General features: G+C 36.5%; 3 protein-coding genes across 3 annotated transcripts; 2 read left to right on the top strand and 1 right to left on the bottom strand.

The window, feature by feature from the left end:
- The first annotated feature begins 3,317 nt into the window (after nt 1-3,317).
- Nucleotides 3,318-14,026, top strand: LOC110379443 (disintegrin and metalloproteinase domain-containing protein 10). Its single transcript, XM_064041566.1, has 13 exons — nt 3,318-3,542; nt 3,892-4,080; nt 4,578-4,690; nt 5,048-5,288; nt 7,119-7,314; nt 7,608-7,771; nt 8,185-8,382; nt 8,604-8,712; nt 8,994-9,105; nt 10,693-10,875; nt 12,435-12,594; nt 13,270-13,442; nt 13,922-14,026. The coding sequence occupies exons 1-13, from the start codon at nt 3,380-3,382 to the stop codon at nt 14,015-14,017; spliced, it is 2,097 nt and encodes a 698-aa protein (XP_063897636.1). The 5' UTR covers nt 3,318-3,379; the 3' UTR covers nt 14,018-14,026.
- A 152-nt stretch (nt 14,027-14,178) lies between these two features.
- LOC126055676 (jmjC domain-containing protein E) lies at nt 14,179-19,705 on the bottom strand. The gene is made up of 10 exons (XM_064041662.1): nt 19,452-19,705; nt 19,052-19,357; nt 18,728-18,844; nt 18,155-18,272; nt 17,640-17,849; nt 17,444-17,543; nt 16,013-16,168; nt 15,352-15,518; nt 14,782-15,033; nt 14,179-14,416 (listed from the first exon to the last, which is right to left on the bottom strand). The coding sequence occupies exons 1-10, from the start codon at nt 19,596-19,598 to the stop codon at nt 14,196-14,198; spliced, it is 1,794 nt and encodes a 597-aa protein (XP_063897732.1). The 5' UTR covers nt 19,599-19,705; the 3' UTR covers nt 14,179-14,195.
- A 203-nt stretch (nt 19,706-19,908) lies between these two features.
- Nucleotides 19,909-20,524, top strand: LOC110379434 (splicing factor 3B subunit 5). Its single transcript, XM_021339106.3, has 2 exons — nt 19,909-20,066; nt 20,150-20,524. The coding sequence occupies exon 2, from the start codon at nt 20,154-20,156 to the stop codon at nt 20,409-20,411; it is 258 nt and encodes an 85-aa protein (XP_021194781.1). The 5' UTR covers nt 19,909-20,066; nt 20,150-20,153; the 3' UTR covers nt 20,412-20,524.
- Nucleotides 20,525-20,705: the final 181 nt, after the last annotated feature.

Below are 20,705 nucleotides of genomic sequence, written 5' to 3'. Positions count from 1 at the left end.
CATAGACGACGCAACACACAACGACAAAAAGACGCATGCGCATGCGTAGTTACTAAATACTTGATTGTTAGACATGCTTGGCCATTTCCAGTTGCATTTAGCAAAAAGTTCAAAAGGCTTCATAGAAAAAGTTCAAAGCTGATGCTTTCCGTCAGTTTATTTTCAATGCGAACAACTTACTAGTCTTTACTATCCCCTCAAGCGTTATGGGCGCCTCTATATTTTCAATGCAAAGGGAGGTAGCACAAATCAAAGTGCTCATGGAATTCATTCGCCGCGGGTCACACATCCCCATACAGCGTAATAAAAATAGACAAACAACAACTACAACCTCCTTCTAATAATACTCCTAAGTGTTGCCAGTTAAAAATAGACTGGATCGCGTGCAAAAACGCATCGCAGGCGCCGCGGTATTCATGCTTGGCGCCGATAAATTATAGTACAGATTTCACATAACTTACAACAGATGGCACCTTGTAGCGGTACCAAAGTGCCAACGGTACTTTACGGTACTTTTATCATAGATTTATTGGTGGCTGATAAATGAAAATGTGGTACTAGTTTTTGTGAGAACGCCCACGAGTGTACCTAATCTGAGAGATTAGGAATTTATTTCGTGTTATCTGTGTTGTGTGTCTTTCTTTAACCCCTGACCTGCATGTTATTAATCACTTTAGAATCTACATACGAAGAAACGATTACTTTTACTTTTTACAAAGAAGTTGATTGACAATCAGAGGAGAAATAACAAGATTGTTTTAAAATAATATTATAGTTTGTACGTGCTGCCTTTTATACGATACCTTACCTACAAATATACTTACTTTTTATATAGGTCGATGTCTATAAAATATTTATCATAGAAAGTAAAAGCATTCTTTTAATAAAATTATACCGTAATCGTTACCTACATAAACCTTGTTAAACTTTCACCTTAACTTAAGTTTGTTAATATAATAATTTATAACAAAATGATAAATGGGAGTTCACTCGATAACTTTGATGATTAAACGCACATAATAAATTACATGCAATTTTTAACCATTCCGGATAATACCTACCTAATCGGAAATATTCGTGCAATGATTTACAATGACTATTTTAGCAAAAGTACGAAAATAGGGTGATAAAATAATAACGAGTTGTTACGAAAAGAAAAGGCGGATAAAAAAACAATACCCTTGAAACTTTTTTATGATCTTTTCATTAAACACTAAGTATGTGACATGATTGAAAACCAAAACTAAAATTCGTCATAATTTTTCAATCATACAAATTACTGACATTCTTTTCAAAATGTTTTTAAATGACCTAGCTCATATCGTCTACTTCGAAGACCTATATACCGAATAGGGCCAATTAAGTAAGTACAGTTCCTACAAAAATCGCTAACTTAAACCTGTAACTATTTAATGTAATTTAAAAGTGATGAAGGCGCTTAAAAGCTCACGCTTAGACCAAGTTACAAGCTCTAATGAGTCCGTTACAAAGAGTGCGAGGTGTTACAACTTAGTCACAATTCTAAAAAAAGATCCTGTATTTCCGTTCCTGGAATCCGCTAAGTTAGTGTATTAGCTTATGTTGATTGCTTAGCTAGGATAGACACGGATGTAGAGTTTAATCTGGATGTGCGTAAATTGTATTATTGATAAGAGCGATAATAAGAGCGAATGCGACTAAGAGAACGAATAGGACAGGTGTTTGGTGATTGGATATTGGGAAGAAGGCATTAACATTAAAATGTATTCGTTGTGACTAATACTTATTATAAAGTTGAATAGTTCCTTCGCTTGAACACGCTAATCTCAAGAACCACTTTTCCTATTTATCAAAATTATTTCAAAGTTTAACTAACCCATATATCGACAAAGACTACGTATGTACTTAGCTACATTTTATCCGGGTGCGCAAAGAAATTCACACGGGATTTAAGTAAATCTCTCAAGTTCTATTTTAATGTTTCCTTCCACAAATTAAGACTAAGTAATATCCAGCTGTACGTAGTCACATCCATATTTCCTACATCTACACATTACCTATATCCGAGGTCTGCGAAGCTCCTTGTCATTAGCTACCCGTCTGATGTTAGACACGACATAGCTTCGGAGTAAGCTGTTAGCAAGCTTCACGTGAGCTAATTAATTTATATATAGTTTGCTCACACTTGAGAACCGGACTACTAGGCTTTTGACGCGGCCATTGCTTAGATTTTATCGTCTGTTTAACCATAAAAAAAAAAATAAAAAAAAGCAAATCGGTCCAGGCGTCTTCGAGTAATCGTTGAACATAATAAAAAAAGATCACGACGAATTGAGAACCTCCTCCTTTTTGGGAAGTCGGTTAAAATAGCTAATAAATTCAAGCCTTAACAACATTATCAACAGTAACCAACTTTAAATTACATAAAATTATATTTTTCTTACATAATTAACCTGTGTAAATAAAATTTGCAAGCTTTTATAATAAACTCGCAATAAGTATGACAAGCATCTTCGTTTCAATTACTTTTTAAATGTGTGTCAGTGTGTCATTATTAGTAAGTTATTGTATCAACACTTAATAATAAAACAATTGCTCAATGGCGTAACTGATTCATTTATTTAGTTTTTTTTACTGGGTTATCTCCTGCTACTAACTTACATAGCTTAACTAACCAAGTTTCGCCCCGAGTGTTTAAGTATGCGCTTAATATTTTGAATGCAGCATTGGATTTTCAATAAAAAAAAACCTATTTACCTTAAGTAAAATTTATTTTTCAAAATTTTATTTGCGACAAACAAACTCACAGATGCACCATACACTAGGAACACACGTTTATTTAAACAGAATTTAATTATTATTCAAATTATACGACTGCCGCCATGAAAATAGCATTTGAATGCAATGTGGCGACTCATTTAGGTCATTAGGCACTAATGGTCGGTTTTAGAAAGATCTCAGCTCTGAGACCTATAGTTAGGGCCCTAGGAACTATAAGAAGACCCATTCGATGGGAATTTCGGGGCCAAAAATATATTTGTGTACGGACGCCCGCCGGCGTACCTACGGCTTGGTAGGAATCCTGCAGAATCTTACCAGAGTCATGTATTCTGCTTGATGTCATGTTAAGCAGGGCTTCCATATGGGTCGAACCTAAAATAATTTCTTTATCAATAACTCCCCTATTATTTGAACTGAACCCTTTGTGTGTGAAATAAAATATGACGATAATAATGTAAACAGAATCAGAATGAAAACTCTTTACATGCAACCTAAAACTTTTCGATCAAAAAGTTTCCATGCCATGCAGAAAACTTAAAAACTCTGTCATTCTGACAAGTAACACAGCAAACACATTTTAGAAAATATGGCCTGATGAAATGAAATTCCAAATTGTGCCATGTCCTCAATTCTGGTGGTATGTGCGTGTCTACTGATCAGTGTGACTGGCGTGGACATCACGAATCAGCATCATACTGTCTGCAGTGCTTATGGGTACCAGGTCTTAGAAGCTAAGTTCGGAAAAGAAGTGCATTTACTGTGCTTGAAGTTGCAGCCTCTTGGTAAACTTAAATACAGTCTTTTAAACGCTGAATTTTATTGCCAATAATTGATAGAATCTACTATCAAAAATTTCGTCTTCTAAAACATAAGTCCTAAAGTATAAACTACTACCACTACTCTGTTCTCTGAATTCCACCAACGCCCCAAAGGAAATCCTGCACCCTAGCAAAGACTAGCCTACGTCCTTTCTCAGGCTCACTACCTAATAGACCATCTGCAGCAAATTTTATTTAAGTTGGTCAGCTTTTTTGGAATGAAATTGCGACAAAAACTACAGAACTATTTTCGCATTTACAACATTAATTAAGGGTTAGTAATTTAAGATTATATGATTATATTTTGTCTCAGGCGCATCAACCCTAGCATCCCATCACACAACTTTATATTTGGAACCCGAAGATGAGATCCAGGACAAAGGCGGCTTCCCATTATCTGACATCACCATGGCATACGGCTTTCCCGTGGAAGACCCGTCTTCTGGCACTGCTGAGGGCTACATCGGGGAAGACCTGCAGTTCTATGGAGTATTGCATTTGGGTGAGCATATTATTGTAGCTAGTATTTTATCATTCTTTAACTTTGGCACAGGATATGAGATTTGTCAATTACGCGATCCAACGAAAACTGGTTTTAACCGCGTACTCTAAGAGTAATTGAAAGATTTAATCATTGATTTGTTGCCTATTGTATGTTGAAGCCGACTACTTACTTTCATTTAATGGTAAAGCGATTTTCATATCAATAAAACTTTCCAGACCTTGAAATATAAACTGCAAAATATCACAAACTTTTGAGGTTTGTAATTTCTAACTTTTGATCGTAATTTTGAAAGTTATGTACCTACGGTATTCTCTTTATTATCTTAACAAACTCATTAATATTCTTATACTTTGTTATTTTTGCCTACATACAATTTACTCTTTCATCAAAAACAAACAGTAGCATTAGTTTTTGAGTTTAACAAGCCGAAGGATACTTTCTTGAAATCGGTAGTCGTCAAATAAAGAAAATATTCAATTGTACATATTTCCCAGGAAACAGAACTCTTCACGCAGACCCCTACGGCTATGATGACCCGAAGAAATTCTTTGGGGCTTTCGAAGACGACAATATGGCGGCGCCACGGTCCCGACGCGAATATGCACAGGTGATCAGGTGAAGATGATGGCTTATTATAGTGACCTCCTTGCAGCATTGGTGTCTATGGTTAAGTAGATTCTGGGATATGTTTGCCTTAAGACAGGACTTATTGACGTCACAAATTCTCTCAGGAAATTCCCCAGTCAGTAGGTCGATCCAAATCATAAACCATCGATAGGATAAATAGTTTCCTAGTAGTCAATATTTTTCTACTATCCCAACATCTATGAGAGCTTATTCATGCTAGAATGCAGAATCGTTAATATTTGTTACTTACTTACACATTTTAATTTCTGGCTATTGGACCATGGTTTTAATACATTTCTAGGGTCCAAAATATCTAAGCGTTCATGTTCTTTTTCAGTTCAAAATGTTAGATCGCGTTCCTTTCTTCCCCTTCCGAATAGAAGACCGACAGAGGGTTCCCGGCGTGGCTCGCGCGAGGATCTGTGACCTTCTACTCCTGGCTGATAAAGAGTTCTTTGAGAAAGATGCCAACTCCAGTTTGAAGCATGTTGTGAGACGAATGATGCATGCGGTCGCTCAAGCTGATATCATATTTAGGAATGCTGACTTCAATGAAGATGGTGTGCCAGATAACATTGGTAAGATACATAGAGACACAGATAACATACACAATATCCTAGTCTTCTTACTGAAGAAACATTAATGCCTTGACCAGAAAGGAGGTCCCATACGCAATGAAAAATAATTATACTGGTCGAAAAAGTGGACATCTGCCTAAATAAAAATAAATAATAGTTTAAAAAAACTAAAAAACACGCTTTTTATAGAAAAACGAACTAAAAAATAGGAAATAAATTTTAATGAATTTAAATTAAGAAAACAGTGTTAAAAATTTCAATGAATATAAATTAATAATAGTGTGAATACAAAAAAAATATTAAAAAAAAGCGTGGGGTGCATGGTGTCAATAGTTATAAATATTTTATTGACAGATATGAGTACAGTGATTTTCATTTCGATAATATCTTAAAAAGCACCCCACGCTTTTTTTAAATATATTTTTTTTGTATTCACACTATTATTAATTTATATTCATTGAAATTTTTAACACTGTTTTCTTAATTTAAATTCATTAAAATTTATTTCCTATTTTTAGTTCGTTTTTCTATAAAAGCGTGTTTTTAGTTTTTAAACTATTATTTATTTTCTACTTTTAGTTTGTTTTCAAACTATTATTTGTTTTGTAGAATTAAAATTCTCTTTAGTATACAAAAATTTGTCAATATTAGAGAAAACGGGTAAAGATAATTATTGGAAATAAAAATTAACATCGAGTCCTGCCTTATCGACTGTAGAGAAAAATTCTAGAAAATTTTAATTAATTTTCTTACCTTATCGACTATAGATGAAAATTATATAAATTAACAAAGATCATATTTTGCAAATTGAAAAGCCTAGAAGTCGGTGTCTAATGGATGTTACTAAGTTAATTTTGCCACCGACTTCTAGGCCGATGCACCTAAAATTAGTTTTTTGCTTTTTAGTGTTTTGGGAACTCGGTTTAATTTTTTGTAAAAAGGTTATTTATTTAAAGCTTTTCAGTGATACGAATAGTTGTCACTATCCATACAAGTGGGAAGTTCTCATCAATACAAAGAATATAAGTCCAAACGAGGTATTTTACATATTCAGTTGTCGAGTTCCCTTGACTTTCTCTGGTCTCCATCATCAGGTCAGCTCCACACCTTCACTGTTGCATAGGTCTTGTCAATACGAATAATTTAAGCCCAAACACGAGGTAGTTTACATATTCAGTTGTCGAGTTCCCTCCATTTTCTCTGGTCTCCATCATCAGGTCAGCTCCAATCCTTCACTGTTGCAAAGGTCTTGTCAATACAAATAATTTAAGCTAAAACACGAGGTAGTTTACATATTCAGTTGTCGAGTTCCCTCGACCCTCTCTGGTCTCCATCATCAGGTCAGCTCCAAATCTTCACAGTTGAATAGTGCTTTTAGGCGTACACCTGAGTGTCAAGTTTTTACCCTATGTATGCCTACAAGTTTTGAAGGTTGCCCTCGATTTCTCAGGGTTTCCAACATCAGATCCTGACCTGATGAATATGGGACCAACTGGCAGCTATTCCAAGTCGAACAAAAAAAGAATCACGTAAATCGGTCTATAAACCTCGGAGTAATCGATGTGTATGTGTAACCTCCTCCTTTTTGGGAAGTCGGTTAAAATGGAATAATTTTATCAAATTAGTGTATTGTCATCGGTCCTCAATAAATCTACAAAGTTTGAACGAAATCTGGCCGTTTAAAGTGGGTCAAAATCGCGCCCAAAGAAGTCGGTTACAAACAAACATACAAACATACAAACCTACAAACATACAGGTGAAGCTAATAAAAAGCGTGTAAAAAGACAATTAGGGAGTTTATTCTTCTTTTAAATCTTCTCAATTGTCTAGGTTTCTCAGTGAAGTATATCCTGGTGCTGACGTCAGACGAGACAAACACGCGGGTGTTCGGGGACCTTCTGACAGACAAGGCGATAGACGGCAGAAGTTACCTGATGCGGTTCGCCAGATTGCGACGCCTGTCAGAAGTGTGTTTAGGAGTTGCCTTCTCTGGCCACGCCTTCCATAATAGGACTTTGGGATTGAGGTGAGACAAAGATTTTTATTTATGAAGTACAGGGTTCTCTTTTTATACGATTGTACTGCATTGTTCCTCTTTTTACAATTAATTGATATTATTTTGATGAAGCCCCGATTGGAAAATACCTTTACACCTAGGTACCTACCTGCTCCTAATTCAACGTTTAAGTGTGATGTCACTATTAAATCTCTTTTCATTTTGAATAAAGGCGGATTGGCGATTTCAGGCTCTTCTCCACATACAGTATAAAATTCATAAGGAACTGAACCTAATTTTACTTCTTGTTTTTGTTTCGTCAGTTTCACGTCTCTGGGCGGCGGCGTGGGCGGCGCAGCGGGCGGACTGTGTGACCGGCGCGCGTATGGTCGCTCCTTCAACACCCTGGCCATCGCACATGCTACCACCGATGAGAAGGCCAGGGTGCCTGAGAGGATCGCTGCCCTCACACTAGCTCATGAAATGGGTAAGAGTATATACATCATCTCCCGAGGTTTTTTCCCCAATCATGGGGTCAGCTTCCAGTATAACCGGATGCAGCTGGGTACCAGTGTTTTACAAGAAGCGACTGCCTTATCTGACTCTGTTTAGACTGGTGTTATACTTACTGGCTTCTGACTCAACTGAAACAATTCCCTTCAAACCTTTTGGCCTGCATGAAATCTTGGAATACCTAGTTGAACTGTATCTGTAACTGATATATACCTACTATGGTAAATTCCACTAAGCAAACTGAAACGTACTATTTTAATTCTTTGTCCCCTGGCTCAATTAGATGATGTCAGAGGGATTTGTTGGTCAACAGGTATTTTCCTCTGCATCTGCATCACACTTGAAAAGGAGATTGAGTCCTAATTCCTCAGTTCGTCATTTCCTCAGGCCACAGTTTTGGCGCGCACCACGACGACAACTTCCCGGACCCGGAGTGTCGCGGCTACCTGATGGGCTCCCAGTCTTCCACGGCCATCAACGGGATGAACTTCGAGTTCTCGCTGTGCAGCAAGCGTCTGATCGCAGCCACGCTCAGCAGCATGAGCTATTGTCTGTTGGAGGAAGATCAACCTTATTGCGGGAATGGTAAAGTTCACTTTCCTTTGACTGCTGCTAGGTGATTACTTTAACTAAGGTACTAAACTAACCTGAATACTACTAAAGGCCATTCGAGTTAGTCTACAACAAAAAAAAATGCTGTAATCTCTAGAATACTGTGACCTTCATTCATATTGGAAAACAGATCGTAGGTCCCCACATATCATAAGTATGTTAAGTAAAGCATCATATTAAAATGTTACAAACAGGTATAGTAGAAAAAGGCGAGGCGTGTGACTGTGGACTTCCATCCCGCTGCATCCACAAGGACCCGTGCTGCACGCCTCGAGGTGGTGGTGCTGTGGTCTTCGAAGAAGGGTATTCATTATTTTGTTCATAAATTCATAATCCACCTGCCTTACACTTCCCGGGTACCTATGTTCTTGGATTCCAGTCTAGCCGGTTGCAGCCAAAGCAGCGAAGCACCATTGTTTTACTGACCTCTTCAATCCGTTACTTAATCCATCGACCCTTAAGACTGTTATTTAGCCATGAGCTACCAACCATAAATAAATTAACTTGATGAAAAATACTGTATGAAATGGAATGACTTATCAATCTTATTGTCCTTAGCTTACTTTGTCTGGTTTTTCTTCCAGAACGTTGCACAAAGAAGGATGTTCCGTAGCACCTTCAGCGATGTGCCATCCGTCACAAGGGTTATGCTGCACCGCGAAATGCCAGCTAGCCGACCTCATAAAGAGTGGTATTGTTAGTAGTATAATCCTAATATCTATACTCATTGTTATCTATGTAAAATGTTTTTTTTGAACGCCATTGTATTTTCCTTTTTTATTCATTGTATTTTTTATATTTATTGTATTTTTTTATATTTTTATTTGATTTACTTTTTATATTTTTTATAATATTTTGTAGAAAATGTTCACTGTATTTTCGTGTAATAAATTCGTTCATTAATTTTGTAGTTTTATTGTAGCTTTAGAATCTTATTGTAGGTACCTAGTTAAGGTTTGTAGATTTTGGAAATTATTTAAAATACCTAACAAGTGCTCCAGTGCCCTGTGCTTAAAATTAATACCTATCAAGACCTGTCCTTTAGGAAGTTTATATGACACTATTTTTAGGAAACGATAAGCCTAGCAAGTGCGACAATCTCGATTAGGTAACGAGTCTCGATTAAATAACGAGGTAACTCATTACAACAAACTCAATACAATTAAGTATGCGTTATTTAAATAAATATGGTGTGAAAGAGTACATAGATCGTTTATGGTTGTTGATTAAGTATATGTCCAAAGAGGAAAACCAAGTAAAGAATATATGCGTATCTTTTTTTAATTCTCGGGCCGTATAAAAAAGCACTAGGTACTTAATTTCTGTGAACTCGAACTTTTCAACAAGCTTCTATCTGGTTAAAAGCGGTCATACGAATGAACAATGTTAAATTTGAAATGACAGCTCATTAGGAGGTTATTGAACATTATCTAAGCTTTTTTTAAGCACATTAAAATTTTAAGCTGTGATCCCATTGGGGTAAGACCTTGTAACACAATTAGTACCTACCTACACCTAAAACACTGAAGACACGAGTATAGTATTGGGGTAGTTACGACGTAGTTCACGAACAATAATATTTGCAGAAAACAATCGGTTGTTATACCAAGAACAAGAAGTAGGTATTTTCCCAAAAATAAATAGAGTCTTAAGACCTTCATACATAATCTAGACTTCGTGACCATCTCAAAGATAGAGAAATTGGTGTCGTAACTTGGAACAGTTATTTACTCCAGATTTAATGTGTTCTAAATATTATTCATCCTTTAAATCAGAGGAACGTGCCTCTAGCTTCTTTGTTTAAGCAAAGATTCGGCCATTTTGAATCAACATTGTTAAAACGGAGCCGCTTGGCGTAGCGACCCATTTTGCTATAAGTATTGGAAATCTAAATTGGACCTTGGCCTTCGTTTTTTGGTGTTGACTTTGTGATTTCGTGGTGGATTGGTTGTGACTTTAATGTGAAAGGGAAGCATTTGTTGTTGATAGGTTTACTCAGTTCCTGCCTCACTTTTCATTTAGGCTTCGGATATCCTACCTGATCCCTTTGGAAAATTATACTGAATGACGAAAATTTCGAATGAATTTTATTAAATGGCTTCTGTTTTGACTGCATACCTAATTTCTACCATATCTGCTTAAATTATCAAAATAATCCAAGTCCATGTTTTAAGAATACAATGTCTGAACGAGCGAAGTCTACATAAACCTACCTATATGCATGCAACTAAACCCAAATTTTCCTATTGTACCTACGTAAATAAAACACTGCATCTCTTCCAGGACTGCCGGACTCAGGATCAAGAGTGTACGTGCCCAGTCCTGTCATCCGATTGTCGCTGTGGGCTGAACGGCAGATGTCTACCGGATGGGTCCTGCCACGCGGCTGAGTGCGCCCGTCTAGGGCTCCGGGAATGCGAGTGTTTGAAGAAACACGAGCAACAACCCAGAAGGGGATTTATACAGGTAGGTACTGTCAAGGATTATGGCAAGGTTTTGGGTTCTAAGTTCGAACTTAGTGTAATAAAATCAGAGTTGAAAATAAATACTTTAATTACTATTCTTCTACAATCGAAATAAGACTACAAGATTATTACTTCTTGATGTCGACGCTTCGAATTCACAATCTCAACTGCCTGAACTTACAATCTACTGAACAAGAAAGCAGCAGTAATCAATACACTTATTGTTTTATTTTTACACAACTTCCTTAAAAATATTCGAAATACATAACAACATACAAACTATTAAAGTATAAATATTTTCAACCCTTTCCACTTATGTACAATTTAATTTAAAAGACTATTCTGGTTGAAAATATTGTAATACCTTTCCCGCCAATATAAAGAAGACACACTTCCTGTATAAATTGACATTTTAAATGCATTTCAACTTCCGGTGAAGATTAAATACAACAATTAATGTGAACATCATTTAAAAATTAATATGCGATTATAATTATATAAAATATATTTCTTATTCTAAATAATATTTTATTTGTTAAAAATTTACAAATCACAACCACAACTTCCGGTAAAAATAAAATACAATAATGATTGTGGGTTGCCAGTATAATAAATTAGTAAAATAAAATGCCTTTGTAATTATATTTCTTATTCTAAAATACACTTTTATCTTAGATATTTACAAATCACAACATTAGTGACACAAAATAGTGGTCCCTTAGTCCTTTTTATTTCTTGTGTTTATTCTATGGTCGTTTACATCATTTATTTGTGTTTATTAAGGAGTAGGTACCTAGGTAAGTATATCTGCTTGGAAATATGCCTGGGGCTTGATTCTGGTAAGTTAATAATGTGACAATTAGGAATCTCAATAGCAGTTTTAACCTAAGCGGGCATTCTGCTACCTACTATATAAGACCAATCGTAGGTATTCCAATGACATTTTATAAGTCTGATCTATAGGGTAGTCTGCTCTGCAATCATATTGTAATCGTAAATCAGACAATTAAGTCACAGATGATGATTTATTATTAAGTCACAGAAAAGGATAAAAATTGCGGAATGCCTCATACCTACGACTCAATCGTAATTGCGTCGTAGGTAATTGGATCTCAATCGTATGTCGCTTAAGTAAAATTAGCAGATTCAAGCCCCTGTTTTTACCTTACGATTCTTGTAAAGTTATGGTAGGCCTGTGTAAAATTTTCTTCAAATGCTTTTGGGTAGATACAACATTATACATATTCTTATGCACTTCTACTTGCCTACTACATACTTCTACTTCAAACGTAGCCTATAACACCTCTATAAAAAAATATAGGTACGTAGGTACCCAAGTATGTCTTGAATCTTTCGAATATCTACCTACCTACATTTAGAGCCTTGAGCCTTCCCCAATTTTATCGCTTAGCCTACAAATATATTAGCTGTGGTCTCCTATAAGTGAAGGAATACACCGACAATATTCCTATTTTATCATACCTGTGTCATGTTATATGTACCTACATCTATTGTTGGAGATCCTAACAAAGAAAAATATATCTAGATTTTCGTCAACAGTCATCATTGCTGGGCGATATGGACTTGTGCGGTATCTGCTGTGAAGTACCCGTGGTCGGCGGCCGCTTCCAATGCGTGGGCGCCGAGGAGGTGGTGCGCGAGAGACTCGCCAGCGACAAGCCAATACCTGATAATTGGCCTGACGAGGATTATAGGGGACGTAAGTGTATTTGGTAGATGATGATGAAGTACTTTGTAGATTTTTGCAGGTTTTGTAATTTTGGTAAGTAGGTAAGGAGGTAGACCTATGTCTGAAGTATAATGATGAAGGAAGATGATGGTGGGACCGGGTTTGAGAAGAGTATGGTGGACACTGATGTTAGTGTGACGGCTGATAGAGTAATGGAACTAATAACATATTGCACCTAAATAACTTGGTAACTGGGCAGGTAGAAGACCGGAGTACACCATCGGAGACATGATATGCACGAAAACAATAACTATAATTTATTATTAATGTAGGTACTGAACGATATGGATGTTTTATGTAGTGCCTGATTGGTCAAGTGGTCTGAAACTGCAAAGATGTTAGATTATTTATTATTACTAAGTTAGCAATAATGTTTTCTCATAGCATAGGTTTATTTGTTTGTTAATATGTGTGTTACTGCATTGATTTTGTTTAAAACAACCTCTTGTTACTTTTTATATACAGAACTATGTGATGTGGTATCGTTTGTTTACCCAAATAAAATAAAATAAATAATGATTGTTAACTTGACTTTTGAAACATACATAGTAGTTCAGGTTGTACCTTTAAAAGGCGATCCCACTAAACTTACACGGATTGGCGACACCATGATATTATAAAACCAACATTATCTTTATCTCCCAGCGAACATAACAATCCGTCTATGCGAGGACTACTCGTGCAACGAGACGGTGCTGCGCGCATGGCGGACCGGCAGCGCGTGCGTCACTCAGAACGTGGTCGGCGTGTGTTCGCCGCGCGGACAATGCAAGCTTGACTTCATTATGCCACGGTCCAACGTCTATCCGGATATCATGGTAAAGGTCTCTACTTACATTTATCAACGCGAAATTGCCTAACACCGGTCAAAAAAGACTTTTTTTTCGTAAAGGGTTTTACTAAATTCCATTCGCATCGGCTCGGACGACGCGTCGCGCGGCGTGGCTGACGGTGAAACGAGCCGTTTGTGTAGCGGCGATGTCGAGTAGTGTGTTGATACGCACTTGTACGGTGATAAATGTGGGGAGACCCAGGTCATGTTCTTTTTCTTGCGCCAGCGGTTTCACCCGCATCCCATGGGAACCCGAACATGGGGATAAAACGAACGAACCCGGATAAAAAGTAGCCTAAAGCCTTCCTCGAAAAATGGGCTATCTAACACTGAAATGAATTTTCAAATCGGACCAGTAGTTCCAGCAAAAAAAACAAACTCTTCAGCAAGTTTCTCTATAATTTGTTATTACTATAATTTATTTACTATAATTTATTATACTTAAGAATAATTCGTTGATTTCAGAACATTCGCATGCACGGCAAGGACGCGTCAAGACTCGTGAAGCCAGCCTCGTTAATATTCATTTCTAGTTTGCTTTTGTTTTGTTTAATAAAATAATGAACAATATGTTTTAATGGTTTTTATTAACAATTTTGTATTTGTATAAATAGGTAACAATTTTTCGTAGCTTAAAATTATGACTATATTTTTCCGTTACGTCAACGTCTATACTATCACAATGATTTGTAAGATGTTGTCCACACAAAATTTTTTCAAATATTTCTTTCAAGTTTCTTCAATATTTGCCACATAATTTCTCCAGCATTTTAAAGTAACAGTATTTAACGTCGAAATCCATATCATACCAATAGTTGACAGCAATGCAGCCGTGACTTTGTCGCACGTGGTGAAACCATAGACTAGGCAGGTACAGACAGTCGCCTTTTTTCACCCGAACTTTATACGCGTGAGCTTTCTTGTACTCTGGGTACTTTGTTAAATTGGGGGCTAGGGGATCTGGAAGAAAAAAAGCATATGAATATCCTCATATAAACATTTTACTCCTTTTTGGGAAGTCGGTTAAAATGAATAATTTCTCTTTTGTTCTATGGATATGACTTAAGTGATATAGGACAAACATGGACAATAATTGTCTCATTTTGTAAACATGAAAGAGCTCAAATTTTCTTTAGAATTGCATTATAGCGTCTTATCAATTGCATTGAGAATGTGCGTCATTATGCCTTATAAAAAAAAGAAATCGACATTTTAAGCTCCCATAATTTACTAGGTCATAGTTTTGATATATCTGTATTTTTATTATTTTTAATTTTCAAAAGAGTGTAATAGGGCAGAATCAGACTTAAAATCCAAAATCTCACCTATACTAATCCAAGGCAATCCTTCAGCATGATCAACATCCTCATTTAACCCAACTTCCTGCCCCGTATCTGTCTGCTTGCCCACTTCCATAGATTCTGTTGGCACTATATCCCACTTGCCATCTTTGTACGTGAACTCGGCTTGAGGGTACCTTTTGTATGGCACAAATGGTAGGTCGGTGGGGGGGATGAGAATGAAATCCTTGTAGCCGTCTATCACGCAGTATATGTTCTCGTAAGGGTCTTTGTGCACTGAAATATTTATAAGAAATTTTAGGTGTCAAGAAATATGGAAAAAGACAAGCTTGTGACAACACCAAATAAGGAATATGGGTCCCTAAACATAAATAAAAATGAACACTGAGAGAATTAGTTAGTACTCTTTGTAACTACTTTTAACAATCAATATCTGTAACTAGCTGTTCCCTTGATTAAACATCTGGAGAGGGACCTATTTCCCGCCCCTGGATAAAAAGTGACCTATTTACATGATATTGTGTACCAAACTTTATTGAAATCGGTTCAGTATTTTTTGCGTGGAAGTGCAATGAACAAATACGCTCTACTTACTAGAAGTAACAGCTCTCTCATCACCCATCCAGAAGTTGACAGCATCGGGCATCTTGTCAAACGCTTCACTGGCAAACGGTATCTCTGTGAACACGTCCGGTAGCAGCTCCGGGAAGTCTGTAGTCAAGTTGGAGTTCTGTGTTTGTATGTACTGGATGTACTCCTTTCTGGAAGTATATAAGTATCTAATTTAATCATCATTAAAAAAATATAGCATTTGAGAACAATAGAAAAACAATTGTGTCTCGTGTAGATTCACCCGCTCTGGTATACGGGGGTTACACAATGTTATATACTAATATCATAATTAAAATTTTATGTTGTAGTGTTTAAGTATAACATAGTATGTGTAATTATATTTTCTATGAACCCTAGTTGCCCGAAATAAAGGTATACTAAAAAAGATTTATTTGAACCATTTTCACATGTAAAGCATAAGATAAATATTCAAGTTCTTGTTTTCCATCATAACACCACATTCTTTTATTGATCTAGAATTGTGCACCAATATTGTGACATGGCAAGACATAATAAATTATTATGGTAACTCTCGCTGTGGCAGCATATTGGGCTGACAAAGTGTAGTCTTACTATAAGACATGTCATCGACGCAAAAGAAGAAGATTATTCTATTATTCTATTCTATTCTATGGTAACTTACTTCTTTTGCTTCAAGCCATCCAAAAACTCCAACATAGTCATTTGAACTTCACAAGGAGTTACAAAGACCTCTTCTCCTTTGTCATTCTTAGTTATACCGTCGGCTAAACCATTTGGAGTAATTGCTACCGTTACCTTCTTATCTGGCATGATTTTCCTGAAATTTTAAAAAAATATATATTAAGTCCATGAATTAATAGGTTATGTAGTTTATTTAATGTAATGTGTAAATTAAAGTACCTAATTTTAAGGGATAATTCAAGGATAAGGGACCCATTTGTAGAAATTGCGCTTCTAACTTTAAAACTTTTTTTTTTTACTTCCAATGAGTAAAATCATTAAATAGGTTTTAGTCGTCTCTTCTATAAGGTCGTCATTACAGTATTTACAGTTTAAAAACGTCCACTGCTGGACAACAATCTCTCCCCCAAGCTGTGGAGATTGGTCCATTCTCACTCCCAGCGCTGGGCATGGGTGTTCTTGAGCGTTTATAAGGTCACGGTAGAGGTTTTAAAAGGTCACAATGATCGGAATTCCGCCAAAAAGCCATTTCCTACCTGAAATAGGCGGCATTCCACTTAGAGACCGCTGGCCAGCTAGAACAACCACCTCGTATTATCACAGGAATATTCTTCGACACAAAATCTCTATGGAACTGCAGAGGCTCTAAAACAACCGTCTCTGCTATTGCACTGCCTAAATATAACGCTAAAATAATAAAAACTTGTTAACCTCCTTACTCATAACAAAATCACAAATTCGAGACGACTTTCTGTTAATATTTACCTGTAGATTCGTCATTTAAAACTTGGTAAGCTGCGGTTAATACGTTATCCATGATTTTTTGCTTGTTTTAATTATATTTAGTGTCTATTATTGTTTAAAATTTTAAATCATTTTTGTAAACATAACCTTTTTGTTTTTGACAGTGGATGACAATGACAAATAAATCAATGTTGCGTTCACATTTATGTAATTTAATTATCGCCGAGTGTGTTTTCACCATAGTTTTTCACGCGAAAGTGCGATAGTAAGGGGAGACGAAAACATAAGTGTAATGTAATGTCGGAGATAGGACCTGTCGACAGGTGACTACATAAGTGAGTCCACGAGCGTTTACTTATCGACCTTCATAATGTAATAAGGAAGTGTGATACCAACAGTAAATTAGGGCTGTTGGCATGCCCACAGTCTCAAAAGTAAATGGAACGATAACGGATTGATGATCCCGGGAGCATAAAAAATAAAACGTGTTTTGGTATCAGAACAATATAATAAGGCACACGTGATTTTTTATATAAATACTAGTTACAAAATAATTATATTAAGTACAAATATTTAAATATATTTCATAGGCATAGGTTTCTTCAGTATGCCCTTTATAGGAAAGCCTTCGTTTTCAGATAAGGGCTGTTTCGGCGGCGGCGGGGGCTCCATTGGGGGTGCAATGCCCTCGCGTGGAGATGGGCTCTTTCGCGTTCGCCAAAACGCTCGTGGCATAAACGCGTATGTGGAATCGAAGGCTGTCACTGCTGCATAACAAAATATTCAAAAGATTAGATGTCTTTTAATACAGCAATATAATCAATTGAGAATCCTAGGATAGTAAGATAAGATTTAGGACGTACGTTTAGGTTTCACATTAGATATCTCAGAAATAGAAAGAGCACTTTGAGCTCTCGGTCCAGGCAACATGTTGAGATCGAAGAATTCGTCCACCCCTTTCCGGGTTGTCTCGATTTTATTCTTCTCATGTAGCTGACGCAAACGGACTATTTTGTCGAAGTTGCGCATGAACGTTTTTGAAGTATTGTGGATGGATACCGTGTCCAAAACCCCTGCAATATTGAGCAAAAGAAATATATAGTGTAAATTCTTCTTGTGGCTAAAAGGCTATTACTGTTACCGTAGTTTGGCCTTATATATCGGCCCAGAGCAAAACTTTCACGTTACAAAAAGTGAATCAACAACTTGAGCATTTTAACCCTAACAGCGCATTTGTCACAAGTGTACTCTACCTTTTCTACACATATGAATGAAACGGTCGTGGTCGTGTTTTATAAGCCTCATCAGATAGTTTATCCAGCTTGACTTGCTAAGACTTACAATGGAAGGTACTTTTACCAGCAAGAACAATACATACGCAGTTGCGAACACCTCGCGATGATGGTCTCCTTATACCGGTGTTTCCTCGTCATGGGATTGCCCAGGAAATTGATGTCCACTAGCCCCAACAGCGTGCAAAGCTCGTCAGCAGTAGACTGCAGTGCATTAAAACGATTAAAGCATTTAATATAACTAAACCTTTTTAAATAAAAGATTTGTCATGCATTAGCAAAATAATACGTTGAAAAGACGATTGTGCCACGTTCGGCCGAACCGACTTTAACTTAGGGCCAGGCCACAACAGTGCGTTGCGGCGTCGCATCGCAAAAACAACATTGCACAGCTATGCGATTAATATGATATGCGTCGTTGATTTTTGCGATGCGACGCCGCAACGCACTGTTGTGGCCTGGCCCTTACTCATCTGCCCAGCTTTTTCCCAGCTATCTTAAGAGTTGACTTTCAGTCTAACAGGATGCAGCTGTGCGTCCTGTTAGACTGAAAGAGAGAGAGTGCCAGTATTTTACGAGGAGCGACTACCTGACCTCCTCAACCCAGTCATGAAGCAACGTAGGTACTATACATAAAAAAAAACATCCAAAAAACTTACTTGGTAATCATGCAGCATATTCTTCTTTGCTATGAGGACTTCGAGTCGCCTCAGAGGCTTCGCCCAAGCCATGTCAGTCAATTTGTTCTCGGATACATTTAGTATTTTTAGCGAGGCCTGAAAGCACGATAAAATCGCATGCAACAATAAGTTTCGTTGTTTGTTAGATAGTGGAACAAAAGTCGAGACTTTTAGATGTGAGATGACGCCAGACAGACATGTACTTATGGTAGAAGAAGATGAATGTAGAATACTGTTCTTATCCCTAATGTAATTGGGATAAGGGCAGAATAATAATGGTTGAACAGTTTTTGGAGTACTTACACCAATATAAATGATGGATCTCGGGTCGAAGCATAAGGCATCTGAACCGTCCAAATTCTGTTTTTCTATATGCAATTCTTCTAAATACCTCAATCCCTCTAAATTCTCTACTACGCTGATCTTGTTATTGCCCAGATACAACTTTTTTAAACAGTGCATGGCTTCCAAACCTTCCAGTTTGGTTATTTTATTCCATTGCAAGTGTAAATGGGTTATATTGTATAAATTTTCGAAGTTTTCGATTTTCGATATTTGGTTGTTATGGTAGTATGCGTAAACTACGTGATTTGGATTCTTGGGTACGGGCTGCAAGAGACAAATTATATAAAAATGATTCATATTTTGCCGAGGTTCAATGATATATGAAATAGACTGACTACAACAAATATTGGATACTCACTATCTTCGTAAGGCATTTGTCATGCATGAACAAATGCGTTTGTTTTTTCAAGATATCCGAGGACTTCTGTCGTAGTATTTTTTTTGCTTGCGTTCTCATTCTCTCTTCGCTTTGTTTTAATTCAGATAATTTCGGTGTTTTATTCATGGTTTAATCTATTAATTAATTCATATGTTTAAAGTAAAATCTTCTCGTAATACCAGAATGATCGATTAAACAAATTTGAAAATGGCGCCTGTCATCTGACCAAGATACATTTTTTTACTGCGTCCTTTACAAATTCGTTTGGATACTTCAGTATTTAATTTTCAGTAATGTTCAGTAAGAATATTTTTAAATTTGAAGACACCTGCAAATTTTTAAACTATAGTTACACAAATGATTGATTTAATAAATAATAACATAAAAAGATTGACTGGCTCTATAAAATAATTCCTTACATACAAACACTTGACACTAGTGTTGTGTTGTGCTCGGTTGGTTTTGTTTTCATTCATTCATTCATGTCAATGTCAAGTTAGCAAGCTTTGGTGTTCTATAAAGTGGCACTAAACAATAAACAAAAACAGAAATAAACTGAAATCTATCTCTAACTTACAAGTTTCTCAAAACCAGGTAACTTTCATGAAATCACTGTTATCTGTCTACCTAATACTTTCATTCATTACAAAGACTTAACCTCAAAACTTGTGTTGCAGTACAATGGGTGAGCGATACAATATTCATAGTCAGCTTGAGCATCTTCAAAGCAAATACATCGGTACAGGACACGCAGACACTACGAAATACGAGTGGTTAACGAACCAGCACAGAGATTCATGCTGCAGTTACATGGGCCACCCGGATTTGTTGAGTTACTTTGCTATCGTCGAAAACGAGTCAAAAGCTAGAGTTAAGTTCAATTTAATGGAGAGGATGCTTCAACCGTGCGGTCCTCCCCCAGAAAAGCCTGAGGATTAAGAGTATTTACGTATTTATTTGTAAGTTTTCTCTTGTAAGTGGTAAATAATTACTTTTGTGTGATACAAATTTGATTCCAGAAGTTCTCAATAAAGATAAAGAAATAGTCTTAATTGGTATTTTATTTGTCTAATCTTTATATTTATTGAAATTTACACTTTTTCAGATTTGGCACTTGCATACTTTGGTCAGAGTGTAGGGTGTGAGATACTTTGATAGTATTTTGTAGCAATAGCATTCTACAATGTGTATAAAATAAACATTATTAATGCATAGTTTTGTGCACTCGTTATG

The sequence above is a fragment of the Helicoverpa armigera genome, chromosome 25 (genome assembly GCF_030705265.1).
Source record: "Helicoverpa armigera isolate CAAS_96S chromosome 25, ASM3070526v1, whole genome shotgun sequence".
NCBI lineage: Eukaryota > Metazoa > Arthropoda > Insecta > Lepidoptera > Noctuidae > Helicoverpa > Helicoverpa armigera.
The sequence above is the reverse complement of the archived record's forward strand: the minus strand, read 5'-3'. Positions and strand labels throughout refer to the sequence as shown.

What these genes read in the sequence shown, in the direction of transcription:
- LOC110379443 (XM_064041566.1), top strand. Translation starts at nt 3,380, where the DNA reads ATGTCCTCAATTCTGGTGGTATGTGCGTGTCTACTGATCAGTGTGACT. An exon ending in TCAACCTTATTGCGGGAATG is followed by an intron (nt 8,383 to 8,603) that starts GTAAAGTTCACT and finishes TGTTACAAACAG; the next exon opens with GTATAGTAGAAAAAGGCGAG. An exon ending in GCTGTGGTCTTCGAAGAAGG is followed by an intron (nt 8,713 to 8,993) that starts GTATTCATTATT and finishes TTTTTCTTCCAG; the next exon opens with AACGTTGCACAAAGAAGGAT.
- LOC126055676 (XM_064041662.1), bottom strand. Translation starts at nt 19,598, where the DNA reads ATGAATAAAACACCGAAATTATCTGAATTAAAACAAAGCGAAGAGAGA. An exon ending in ACAAATGCCTTACGAAGATA is followed by an intron (nt 19,358 to 19,451) that starts GTGAGTATCCAA and finishes TGTCTCTTGCAG; the next exon opens with CCCGTACCCAAGAATCCAAA. An exon ending in CGCGAGGTGTTCGCAACTGC is followed by an intron (nt 17,850 to 18,154) that starts GTATGTATTGTT and finishes TCAATATTGCAG; the next exon opens with GGGTTTTGGACACGGTATCC.
- LOC110379434 (XM_021339106.3), top strand. Translation starts at nt 20,154, where the DNA reads ATGGGTGAGCGATACAATATTCATAGTCAGCTTGAGCATCTTCAAAGC.